This window comes from Podarcis liolepis, assembly GCF_965112155.1.
Source record: "Podarcis liolepis genome assembly, chromosome: 17".
Classification (NCBI taxonomy): Eukaryota; Metazoa; Chordata; class Lepidosauria; order Squamata; family Lacertidae; genus Podarcis; species Podarcis liolepis.
The window spans coordinates 28,261,389-28,274,210 of NC_139571.1; the positions used below are offsets into that span (position 1 = coordinate 28,261,389).

Consider the following 12,822-nt stretch of genomic DNA (forward strand, 5'->3'; position numbering starts at 1 on the left):
CAAACAATATCCACACCTTTTATTATTACAATGAATGCAAATGTATTTTGCGTTTATTTTTTTGCATTGTATTTATTTACTGTCCCCACCGCAGTATTCAGGGCCAAAAAAATAGCAGAACACTCTTGATCAAATAGCCTGGCAATCATTTTCCTGTCTATCCATTTCTTTAAATATATATATTTATCCCACCTTTCAATGGGGTAACAAAACTAATAAGGAACGATACAACAAATAACGCTACAATGAAATCACTAAATATCAAAGCAGCTGGGGTTTTTAAAAAATAACAATTTGAACGGATAGAACAATAAATACTCTGAAAGAGTGTCCTCAAGTTTCTTCTCATTCTCTGACTTTTTGGAGAGGGTGGTTTTTTTTAAAGATGAAATGCCGCTTGAGTTTTTGGGATTAAACCTTTCAATTATTTATATTTATTTTACAAGATTTGTAGACCACATGGTTATAGAGATGATGATGATGATGATGATTTTCAAAAGCAGTTTGCACAAAATTAGTATAAATATTTGTAAGGGAAAAACCTACGTTGCGTTTCTGGGTTTCTGGGCCACGCTTTGCCCAAACTCTCAAAGGCACAGAGAAGAGATTCCATCTGGAGCTCCTTCTCGTTTTCATTCTCATCTTCATCATCGTTCTGTGGCGAACTGGCCCCCATGTTCTCAGGGCAGTTCTGCAGTGGTACCAGAGGAAAGAAATTGGAGGAGGAAAGAGAGACCAGAAAAAGGCAGGTTAGTTTTTGCATAGCATTAAGAAAGGCTTCCCAAGGGCATGATCTGGGTCCACACTATATAACAGGCTGCTTTGAGAGCTGCTGGTCACTCCTTTGCTGGAAGTGTTTAAGAAGAGGCTGGGCATCCACTTCTCAGCGATGCTTCAGGTGCCTCCAGGAACCTGCACGGAGCAAGATGTTGAAGACAAGGACCTCCAAGATCTCTTCCAACTCTATGGTGTTGTTTGGCCATCCCAGCCCATGTATTAAAATGAGTGCTGCTCCATTTAATTCTCTCACAGAAGGACAACGTACTTAAGAAAAGAATCTGCAGAAGGTTAAGGTTTGCTGGTTTCCCCCTCGGCCAGTGCTAGCGGCAGAAAGCATACTGTTGTGAAGAGACTGAGCAGCAAAATAGGAAGCCATCAGTTAAAATCCTGGTTCTGCCACAAACTCAACAGGTGACTCAGCCAATGGGTGACAAGCCAGCTAATTCTCAGCTTCATCCCCTATCTGCGATATGGGGATGACATCACTGGCCTACCTTAGAGAGCTGTTGTAAGGTATGCTGAGAATGTATGTGAATGGTCTGCGAGTTCGATACAATGGGCAAAGGGTGGTATTATTCATTCTTAGTGGGCTATTCAAAAGCAACATGGACTGAAAGTTCACCTTCTTTATTATTGGAAAGATGATGTCTGTCAGCTCCTTGAACCGATTCTCCTGCGTGGCCTTGAGCACATCAGCCGTGCACCGGAGAGCCACAATCTTGTACCTGAGGTTCTCTTTCCGGCACTCCTTCAGCAAGGCCTGTAGGATGTCGTCAACGCTGGGCTGGTTGGGTAAAGACTTCTGCAACTCTGTGCTGAAAATACCAACAGCAAACAGATTTGGTCGCTGTTTGCCCACCTTATTAAATAGTGCCAACCTTTATAAAGCTCAGAACCAGTAGAAGATGGACTTTTTTACCTGCATGAACAGACAACACTGGCAGTAGCTTTCAGTAACTCCTCCTAAAAGGGTTATTACAAAACAAGAAATGGGAAAAAATTTTAGCATGGGATTTCTGAAGTGCACAGGGAAAGTGGTTACTTAGAGGAGTTTTTAACTACTCTGGATAGGGCAGAAATTGCAGAGACTTTCAAATACCATGATCCATACAATAGTAACATAGTTTCCAACACATTTTAACACTGGGCCACCAAGCCGTATCATTAAAAATATAAAAGAAAAGGATATTGGCTGTCTTGAGCCTCAAGATTATTTTGCTTGCCAACGGTTCCTTGTAAACCATGAAATATGGTTCTATGGGCCAGTCCAGGGTCCAGGGACCATTGTTTGCAGAACAACGTTATGAGTAGCAAAACCTGAGCAAGCCCATCTTTAAGAAATTCCAATACCAACTGACTGGCCTAATCAGCACCTCCTAAACTAACATGCAGGTCGGAACTTAGCTATCCGCTTTAACGCTTTAACACTTTAACGCTTCTTGCTTTGAATGTTCAAACATGGCCTCAGCTGAAAAACTCATCTTTAGAAATACCTATTCTTGAGATAAAATAAGCTCAGAAATACGTATTGAAATGCAACTTTTCATGTGGGGTTTTTTTAAAATTAAAAAATTAAAGATTAATATGGAAACAAGACAAAGGAACACATGCAAAAGTGATACAGCCCACAAAAATACTAATTCATTCACGCCCTAGCTACGAAGCACTTTTAAAATGCCTCCTCCTCACATCACCCAATAATTACCGTATTTTTTGCTCTATAAGACTCACTTTTTCCCTCCTAAAAAGTAAGGGGAAATGTGTGTGCGTCTTATGGAGCGAATGCAGGCTGCGCAGCTATCCAAGAAGCCAGAACAGCAAGAGGGATCGCTGCTTTCGCTGCACAGCGATCCCTCTTGTTGTTCTGGCTTCTGAGATTCAGAATTTTTTTTTTCTTGTTTTCCTCCTCCAAAAACTAGGTGCGTCTTATGGTCTGGTGCGTGCTATAGAGCGAAAAATACGGTATCCTTTGTAGCCAACCAGATTTGTACATTTCATACACCAACACCTGGCTGTGAACAGCAGCAGCAAAAAGCGGGAAGGAGAGCGCAAGGGATAGAGAGAAAAGATTTGCCAAAGCAAGATTGAGGTCTAACAATATTCAGGCCCCATCCAGTTTCACATTATAGATCAGAATTTTTCTTTGCTTGACAGCAATATCGAGATAGAAGGCATCCATGCAAAAGGAAGAAGAAGATACAAATGCTTGTGATGTCTTTTATCCCCATCTACTTAAGTACGGGGCTAATCACCTTCTCCCTTAAAATGCATTGCACAGTAACTGCGTTTCTTACCTTTCCTGCCCACGTTCTCCCAGGCAGGCCTTGCAACAGAGCAGAGAGCACCATGCCCAAGTGCGGAGGGACCAGGGAGCCAGTTTGCTTTGCAATGGACGCCATGCTGGCTGCTCCTTGAGCTTTCATCTTCCAAGACTGGGACTGCAAAGCTTTCTGGGTGATTGCTATCAATTCCTCCATATAAAGCCTTATGCCACCGTAAGTACCTAAGTTTCAAAACACACACAAGATTCACAGGGTGAGTAAGCGCAGCAGAACCAGGTTAGCTTTAGAATACAGCTTCATGAGAACTACTCTAATCTTTACCGATAGAAAATCTTGTGACTTGGGAATTCTCCGAGGCCAAAACTGAGGACTGTGTTCATTCACTATTAAAATCAATGTACAGTGGTACCTCGGGTTAAGAACTTAATTCATTCTGGTGGTCTGTTCTTAACCTGAGATACCACTTCAGCTAATGAGGCCTCCCGCTGCTGCCACTGCGCCACCACCACACAATTTTTGTTCTCATCCTGAAGCAAAGTTCTTAACCCGAGGTACTATTTCTGGATTAGCAGAGTTTGTAACCTGAAGTGTCTGCAACCCGAGGTACCACTGTATGTACTTTTGGATTTGTATCCCACCCTTTCTATTTCATTAATAGCAGCTCAAGGGGGTTAAATGTATTCAATTACAACTCATTAGACCAACTTACCAGGCACATTTTCCTGCCAGACTTCAGTCCACAGGTTGCCCTCTTCCTTCTCGCCTTTTTCTTCCTCGGGGACTTCGTGCATGCCCAGGAACGCCAGGGGCAAGACATGTCTGGCTTGATTCTTCAGTACATCTGGGCTGTAGCGCCCAATGGCATGGATGGTTAACGCACAGGCCATTTTATAGACTTGTTCTGAAGTAAAGAACAAAGTTATAGGTGTGGCCACCTGGCTTTCAATTCATAGAGGAGTTGTCTGCTCTTAGGTAGGGGCACAAATTAATATACATGCATGGCACTTCTAGTTAATTTTTTAAAAAAACTTTTACTGTGGAAGCAATGAAGAGACAGGCACCAGCATCAACTATTTGGTGAATTTATCAGAGAAAGGTACATCTTGACCCTTCCGTGTTTCATTTTAAGATGATTTGGGAGCATGGGTCAGAAGGAATACCAGCATTACCTTTGTGCTATAGAATAGTCATATTTTTTCCTGTCTCATGGTATTTATCATCTCATTAAATGACAAGGTTTAAAATGCACATGCACACACAAACATACCTTCTTTCTCCATGTACCAGCTGTTCAGCTTCTGCAGCAATTTGTCAGTGCTGCTGTCCCGTGAGGTCTTTTTAAATGAAACAAAATTAGAAAGGCTCAAATCATTTTGGAACATCTGAACGCAAAAAACCCAGAAGTAATAAAATATAAAACTGAGGAGGCACCAAAGCTCCACTCACCCGGACTAGATGTCCCATGGCAAAGGCAAAAGTTTTTTGCACCACGGTGTTTCGATCAGTTAGGCCACTGAGCAAAGCGCTCATGAGCTTGCCTGCGTGAAAAAGACAATGAGCCAAAATGGTAGCTTTGACAACCGGTTTTGAATTAAGGGGCAAACTGAGTTCCAGAACCTAAATTAAGCCTATGCTTTGTAGGCTAGACCCACCAAAAGTCCCAATTTGGCTCACGTTTCCCTGCAAACCATGTTCATCCGCCCCACTCCTAATGCATGTGTGGCATCATATGTCTGCCAAGTACAGCTGTGGCTTCACAGAAACAATCAGGGGAATAAATTGAGCTCCTGATCATTCCTTTGCTTGGAGCAAGGTGCGCTCCAACTGCTTGTCAGCTGAAGTAGCTTCCATTCAATTCTTCCTTCCCTCCCTCTCCCCACTGCACCAGCTCATAGGCAGGCAAAAGAAGCACTTTTCCAGTTTACTGCTTGGTGCTTCCCATCAGTTCCGCTTAAGGGACTGACCGGTTGGTGAGACTGACACCTGCCAATCGTGTGATGTCATAATGGCACCCTGTGATTGACAGCTGGGTTGTGCCACCCAGCTGCCAAGGTCGGCCCATGGGGTGGGGACCAGGTAAAGATCTGGTTTATGCAGCCCAAAAGATTCCCTGTCCCTACATTAGGCTAATCCACAGAGTGCTTACTGCTTTTTATTTAAAATGCTTCAATATAAAAACACACAAAGCAGAAACAAGAGCTGGCTAGCTCTATATTATAGAAGCATCCCTTTCCCTTTTACACCATTTGTTTACAGTGATTTATTTTTTAATAATTTTTATTTGTTTGCAGTGATGTTTTTAATACAGGGAAGGACTGAAAGACCAGGATGACTCTCCATTCACTGAGTCAGTCCTACATAAACTGCAGCGCAGGCAAAAGGGCTCTTTTATCCAGGTGTTGGCAAGGTTTACCTTGCCTGGACCGGTTCACTCCAGCGGAGATCCCTCTGTGGGCTGGATCAAGCGCATGCCTGCAATTTTGGGCGTCTTGTGTCTGCACAGATGCGATTTTCGGCATCTGCGTCTGTGCAGATGCACCTTTTGGTGTCTGCACATGCACAGACACAATTTTCAGCACCGCGGAAGTGAGTCCCCACGCCATGCTGGTTTAGCACAGCACGCAGGGACTCGCCGAGCGGGCGGCTCGGTTCGGGGGCGGCTCATGGGCCGGTTAAACAACCCCCGTGGGCCGCTTGTGGCGCATGGGCCTTAGGTTGCCGACCCCTGCTTTAATCCAATTTCTCGCAATGCAAAACAATTGAGGCTGCAGCAGAGCCTCAGGAATCTCAGCTGCTCACTGCCATCTCCCTTGGCACATGCACAAGATTTAGGGAAAGGCTGTGACAAAGCCTCTCTTGTTATTAACACTGCTGAAGGAGGACAGATTAGAGACTACAGCACTCAACATTCACATATCCCAGGAACTCAGTGAAACAGTCAGACACCTGATACCAATGTGACAGTCAAGCTACCATACCTTTCAAGTAGCAGCAGAATGCCCTGTTCCAAGCAAAGTGAATAATTTGAGGCATAATTGGGAAAGGATAGGGGCGCATCGGCTATATGCTACCTTCATCTTATGTCTGGGCTGAGGTGTGAGATATTATTATTTAAAATGATGATGGCGATGATGCCAAGCCCTTAGCTGAGCAGTCTGAGAGTTGCCCACTATCCCAACCTAAACGCCATCTTTGTTAAAACCAGATTATTCAAGCACAGATAATTAGGTGTGTATTATAATTAGGAAATGTGCTTCTCGCTAGAGACAAGGAATACAGAAAACAACCAAAGTGTAAGGTGGGGGGGGGGACACCCACCTGAATACGGCGTCAGGTCTTGAGGGCACTGAGTGGTCAGTGATACAATTACACTAGCACAACCGCCCTGAAAATATGGAAAAGCGAAATCCAGTTATGAGCTTACTCTGCTGGGCGAGATACAGGTTTTGCAAGCCTATGCACATTTACCAGACATGTAAACCTGATATGCATTTTAATATTTACCTTCAGCTTAGAATGCATACTTTTAACTCTTGGGTTTCATTCATTTTGCTTTTTTTTTTTTAAAAAAAAGACTTGGTTTGAAGTCTATTTTCATCGACAATTTTAACATACATATTATATTCTTTGCAGTTAAGTGGTAAGTAAAATGTTGTTAAATAAATAAATGAATTGCTTTGAAATAAGCCCCACTGAATTCATCAGAACATATTTTGAAATAAATATGCCTAGGATCGGTCTGACAGTCATTCATTGTCAGGCTTCAGAGAATCAGATCCCTCCCCCAGCGGCAGTAATTAAGCAGATCAAATGAAAGGAGCGTTCTTACCAGGTAAGTTCTTTAATAATCACAGCGAGAGACAACGGAATGCCTATCTCTCAAAAAAATGGTGTTGCTCCCAGTAAAGGTTGTCCCCATTAATCTACGTCACTCCTACATCGGGTAATCTGAGCTTGTTGCCGTTGCGCTTTCTGATCTATCACTTTCCAAGCCCTTCTAGTCTTAGGTGAAGGGGGGGTCAGGAATACTGTCCAAGGAGACTGAATCTGCCAGCTGTCTCTCTCTTGGTGTTTCCTCTTCTAGCTGTTCCTCACCCAGTATTTCCCAGCTCCCCCCCCCCCTGGGCTATTCCCCTCTGCAAACCACTGTCCTAAATCAATACTGTCCTCCTGCCTTTGGAAAGGTTCAGAAAAAGGAGGGGTGGCTCCCACCATTCTTCCTCAGTCCAGTCCCTGACATTCATTCTATTGGTACTTGCAGTTTCTATATTCACCCTAGGTACCTGAAACTTTGGGGAATCTATGCACAATGGAGGAGCTGGATTGCACCCATTCTCTCTCTCTCTCTCTCTCTCTCTCTCTCTCTCTCACACACACACACACACACACACACAAAACAAACACGTACACGTGTGTGTGCTTTTTCATTACCACTAAGCCTGCCTCACATTGACAGTTGCCGCCCCACCTGAGGGCTCAGCTCCTCAACATATCTTAAAATCAAACGATCACAGAGCTATATGGCAGACCCAATACATATTTTCCTAGCCACTTAGTCTGTGCTTTCCCATCTCTGTCCTCCTTGCAAAACAGCCTCCCAGAGAAATAATTATACCTTGGTGCCGACGCCTAGTCCACTTCTAGTCAGTTCGCACAGCCTGGGAACCAATTCACCCAGAACAGAAACATCCAAATACTGTAAGCACTATAGAAAGTAAAAATCAAAAGGTGAAAATCAAAAGATTGACAAGACTGGTGCCATTACTAAAGAATGCTGGTGCCATTATTAAAAAATGCTGTTCATAAGCTGCTTGCTAGCGCATCACCAGAAGGCTTAGGGACAATCTAGTTGTGCTATGCTAGACCTGTGATGGGCAACCTGGGTGATAACCGATCACCTGCCGAAGAGCAAAGGGAGAGCTGTGTGCTAAGGAGGGAGACTCAGATGATCAAGGGCCTGGAAACCAAGTTTTATAAGGAATAGCTGAGAGAACTGGGTATGTTTAGCCTGGTACAGAGGAGATATGATAGCCCTCTTCCAACTTCTAAAGGGCCGCCACATAGAGGATGGAGCAACCTTATTTTCTCCTGCTCCAGAGGCTAGGGCCTGAACTGATGGATTTGTTACAGGAAAGGTAACTCCGACTAAACATCAGGAAGATTTTTCTGGCAGTAAGAGTTGTTCCAACAGTGGAACAGACTCCCACAAGTGGTGGTGGGCTCTCCTTCCTTGGGAGGTTTGAAACCAGAGGTTGGAGGGCCATCTGTCATATATGATCGGATCGAGATTTCTGCATTGCCTGAGGGTTGGAAGAGATGACCCCAGGGTCCCTTGCAACTGTAAGATTCTATGATTCTTAAGTGAACACAAGTTACCTACCATGTTGATAGTCTCCATCATGGGGGAGGACTTAGCAGCACTGAGTCTTGCGCTATCCATTGCCGCCTGAAGGACACAGAGAAAAACAAAAAACGTGTATAACCAGAATCTGAAATTAGGAAAGCAGCAAGAGAAAACAGAAGGTGTATATGGTTACCAAGCAAGAAGCAAGAACGGTAATATTAAAAGCGTCTGGAGAGTCAGGGGAACAAAAGTCCCATGAGCAGGAGGAGGATTTAGAAGTATTTGACTGCACTCAAGATTTCACTTGTTTCGTTAACCTGAGATTTATATTTTAACTTGAGGTGGGGAACCTGTGGTCCTCCAGATGTTGAACTCCCAACTCCCATCAGACCCAGCGAGCATGCCCAATGGTGAGAGATGATAGGAACTGTAGTTTTGCAACATCTGGGAGAGGCACAGGTTCAATATCCTTTCAAATTCAAGTGGCATTTTAAAAATAAAACGCATTACAATGTTTAATTCCATTAAATCCACCATCTCATTCCTCCATAGCCGCAAAAGCTTTTAACACATAACCGCTGATGTCCATTTACTTATATATGTGTATTTGCTTGCACTGACCTTTTCCTGCTCCGTAGCACGCAGACTCAAGTAATTGAGGACCTGGGGTTCCAGCACACTCAGAGACTCCAACAAAGCTGGGATGAGCTTGGGTGCGTGTGGCTTGAGCATGGCCCCGGCACTTTTACTGATCTTCACCAAGGTGTTAATGCTATAGCAAAAGGTACGGAGAATAAGGATGGAAGAAAGGCATACCCCCGAAGGCATACTCTTCCATTGTCTCCTGAGACAGACAGATGCCAACAACAATAGTGCAGAAATGTCTTCCCCTAAGTAAGTATATCAATAGATGGGGTTGTGTAGTTCATCTCAGTTAAGAACATATGGAGGCCAGAAGAAAGATTCTTTTGCTGGATATACTCAAGGTATTCAATTGGGGAAAATGGGAAAATGTGAGAACGCACCTGAGAGTCCGCACTTCAGTCACCGTATTCATCATTCCTTTATCAAGCAGGCATGGCAACAGGACAGCTATTGTTCTCTGGCCTGCAGCTCCTTTGGACGGGTCGCACATCTTCACACACACCTGAAAAGAAAAAGAAGACACTCCAGTGTGACCCTCCGCAAGCTCTCCTCCTTGAATGAACATGCGTGTTGCTGTGATGAATATAAGAAGTCTCAACCAAGAATACATGGGGTCAGGTTGTGATGGGAGGGGAAATTCTGCAGGTCAGTGGAATGGCTTTGGTCCATGCAGATTCAATGAAAATTTACCTTACTTAATGTTTTCAGGGCTAACTCTGCTGCCTTCCGTACAGATTCCTGCAAAAGAAAAAAAAGGGGGTGGGGGGAAAGTTTTTGATTTTAAGCTGTTCAATGTAATTTAAGTCACTATGAACCACAGAGGGATTTCATCCTGATGTTTTTGTCCTAACCTGCGTTGCTCATTTTGGGAACTGTATTACCTGAATCAGTATGGGAGATGACCCATAGGGCAAATGTAAGGGCTTGCATGTAGAGTTCAGGTGTTACCGTATTTTTCGCTCTATAAGACGCACCTAGTTTTAGAGGAGAACAAGAAAAAAAATATTCTCTCCCTCTCTGCGCAGCGCCCCTTCAGAGAAGTGGGAGGAAAAATGGAAGGGGCTCCGTTTCTCCTGTTGCTTCCATTTCTCCTCCCGCTTTGCTGGAGAGGTGCTGAGCAGAGAGGGAGAGAATATTTTTTTTCTTGTTCTCCTCTAAAACTAGGTGTGTTTTAGAAAGCTGTGCAGCGCCTCTCCTGGCTTCAGCGAAAGCTGCGCAGCCTGCATTCTCTCCATAAGACACACACACATTTCCCCTTACTTTTTAGGAGGGGAAAAGTGCGTCTTATAGAGCGAAAAATACAGTAACAACCCTGCTGCACACAGCACAGACAGGTAAGACACAGGCACACTACAGGATCAAGCTCACTAACCATCTATGGTATGAGTACAAAACTTAGATTCAGTAGGGCAGGAGTGAAGAACCTTTTTTTTTTTTTTTTTTTTTGGCCCGAGTGTCACATTTCCTCTTGGTCAACTCTATGGGAATCACGTATCAGCAGCAAGGGAAAGTGGGTGTGGCCCCCCACGCAACCCCCACCCCACCCACAATCTTCTCCAGCTCACTCCAGCAATTAGGCTTGAAAAAGAAATCTGGCTGTTTTGCAAGCCTAAATGCTAGACGGGAATGATCATCCTGGTCTCCCAAGAACCTAGGGAGGAAGTCTTAACTCTTCCCTTTCCAGGAAAATCACATCCTGCCCTCCAGCAACCATTAGGCTGATAGGGGGCAAATTGTATATTCAAGCCAATAGGCTCCCCACCCCAGCCTAATTACAGTGAGCAGAAGTGTTTTTTGGCCTGAAGAGGCAAGTGTCACTGTACATGCTAAGATCATTGCTGTCCCAGCTGCAACCACCATCACAACTAGGCTTGAAAGAAGTTTGCATTGCCTCCAGCAGAATGCCCTTTATACTCTTTGCAAGACTAATTGTGGTGGAGAGGGGAGGAGCGGGGCAGAAAGGGGATGCTGCAAGCTGTTAAGCTTCACAGTGGAAAAATTGCAGGCCACTGGTTCCAATGGCAACCTGGGGTGAAGGGTATTTAAAACAGGATGGAAAGGTTTAAGCCCCCTCCCTGCTATATTACCACAACTGATTACGTTTGATGATACTACCCTTATTAATGTACGAAATTAAAAATACAGAGATCAAAATAACAATAATAATTTATTATTTGTACCCCAATCATCTGACTGGGTTGCCCCAGCCACTCTGGGAGGCTTCCAGCATATTTAAAAACATAGCAAAACATTAAACCTTAAAAGGCTTCCCTATACAGGGCTGCCTTTAGGTGTTTCCTAAATGTTGTATAATTACTCCTTAACATCTAATGAGAGGGCCTTCTACAGTGTGGGTGCCACTACCGAGAAGGCCTTCTGATCTTCTCACTTAATCTGTCCACGGTAGCTTGACCCTGGCTCTACCTAAAAAAATTAATAAATGTAACTGGAGACAAACCCTATAATAATACGAAGATGCTTCGAAAGTTAAGACGTAAGCTCTGATACATTGTACCCTCAAAACTGTATCCTCAGATAACTAGAAATAGTATGTGCGGTAAATATCCCTGAAAGTGTTGCTTTTATTAAGATTCTTCGTGGTTTTTGTTTTATAGGCCTTGAAAATCACCCAAAATTTGCGCTGGCTGTGGAGTGGAGGGACAGGCCTTGTATGCAACATCACACTATATTCAGGGGAAAGCAAATTCTAACAGCGGATCTGAGTTTGACTGACACCAAGAACCAGCTGGAATTCTCCCAGTGATTCCAGTTGGAAAAAGGAAATGTCCAAGTCCTCAGGAGCAAACTGTTTGTGAAAGACTGTTTTTATTTCCTGTAGAAACGGAACAATTTATACTAGACACGTAAAAAACTTTAGTACCTTTATGTCATCTTGCACTCTAAAGAGAGTTTCCCATATTTCTGGAAGTTTATGAATAATGTCGTCCAAGGGTCTTCCTCTTAGCAAATCATTCAATGCTAGACAGCTATGGCAAGAGCTTAGTCATTATACTTTATTAACACCAAGTTTCTCAAAACCAATAATATTAAGAAAGAAAAAAAACTTAGAAGGATCGTTTTCCAAACAGTAATGCCTATGAGGAAAAGATCTCTTAATTTCACGGGGGGGGAAATCTCATCTAGCCCCCCAAATCTCTTCAAATATAATTCATTCCTATTTTAAAACTCCCTTCCCTCTACAAAAAGAGGCTTTAGGATAGCAGGTGCATATGTGGTGCTTATGAGTGATGCAAATTTAACAGCAAATTCCTTTATTCCTCCTGCCTGTTGCTCAGAGATTAAAAAATAAATAAATCACCCAATGCTGAAAATCTACAAGTCGAGCCCTGAACCTTCCAAAAGCACCAAACTTTTTATTTACATGGCAGACAAATGGTTTCAGAAAGACATACCTGGACTCTCGGATCCGCCACATGTTACTGGTCAAGTTGCTTATTAAATCATCAAGGATTTCTTTCATATATTTGTCCACCTGATCAAATGAAAATGAACTGTAAACATTAACAGCTTCCCTACACAGTGGTACCTCGGGTTAAGTACTTAATTCGTTCCGGAGGTCTGTTCTTAACCTGAAATTGTTCTTTAGCTAATGGGGCCTCCCGTTACCACCATGCCGCTGGAGCATGATTTCTGTTCTCATCCTGAAGCACGGTTCTTAACCTGAGGTACTATTTCTGGGTTAGCGGACTCTGTAACCTGAAGTGTATGTAACCTGAAGCGTATGTAACCCGAGGTACCACTGTATCCAGA

The 12,822-nt window shown here is 43.5% G+C and overlaps 1 protein-coding gene across 8 annotated transcripts in view; it reads right to left on the reverse strand.

The window, feature by feature from the left end:
- Window positions 1-12,822, reverse strand: part of ECPAS (Ecm29 proteasome adaptor and scaffold) — a 62,558-nt gene that overhangs the window by 7,952 nt on the left and 41,784 nt on the right. For 7 of the 8 annotated variants that reach the window (XM_083482204.1, XM_083482202.1, XM_083482200.1 and 4 more), the window contains 15 exons: window positions 12,465-12,544; window positions 11,933-12,038; window positions 9,742-9,789; window positions 9,432-9,553; window positions 9,028-9,178; window positions 8,443-8,508; window positions 7,678-7,767; window positions 6,381-6,447; window positions 4,509-4,600; window positions 4,330-4,396; window positions 3,772-3,963; window positions 3,075-3,283; window positions 1,700-1,743; window positions 1,403-1,595; window positions 547-691 (listed from right to left, as the gene is read on the reverse strand). In XM_083482204.1, the coding sequence (XP_083338330.1) occupies window positions 547-691; window positions 1,403-1,595; window positions 1,700-1,743; window positions 3,075-3,283; window positions 3,772-3,963; window positions 4,330-4,396; window positions 4,509-4,600; window positions 6,381-6,447; window positions 7,678-7,767; window positions 8,443-8,508; window positions 9,028-9,178; window positions 9,432-9,553; window positions 9,742-9,789; window positions 11,933-12,038; window positions 12,465-12,544 (1,672 nt within the window). Of the gene's footprint in view, window positions 1-546; window positions 692-1,385; window positions 1,596-1,699; window positions 1,744-3,074; window positions 3,284-3,771; window positions 3,964-4,329; window positions 4,397-4,508; window positions 4,601-6,380; window positions 6,448-7,677; window positions 7,768-8,442; window positions 8,509-9,027; window positions 9,179-9,431; window positions 9,554-9,741; window positions 9,790-11,932; window positions 12,039-12,464; window positions 12,545-12,822 lie in introns of all 8 variants that reach the window. The other variant, XM_083482201.1, reaches the window with a different exon arrangement.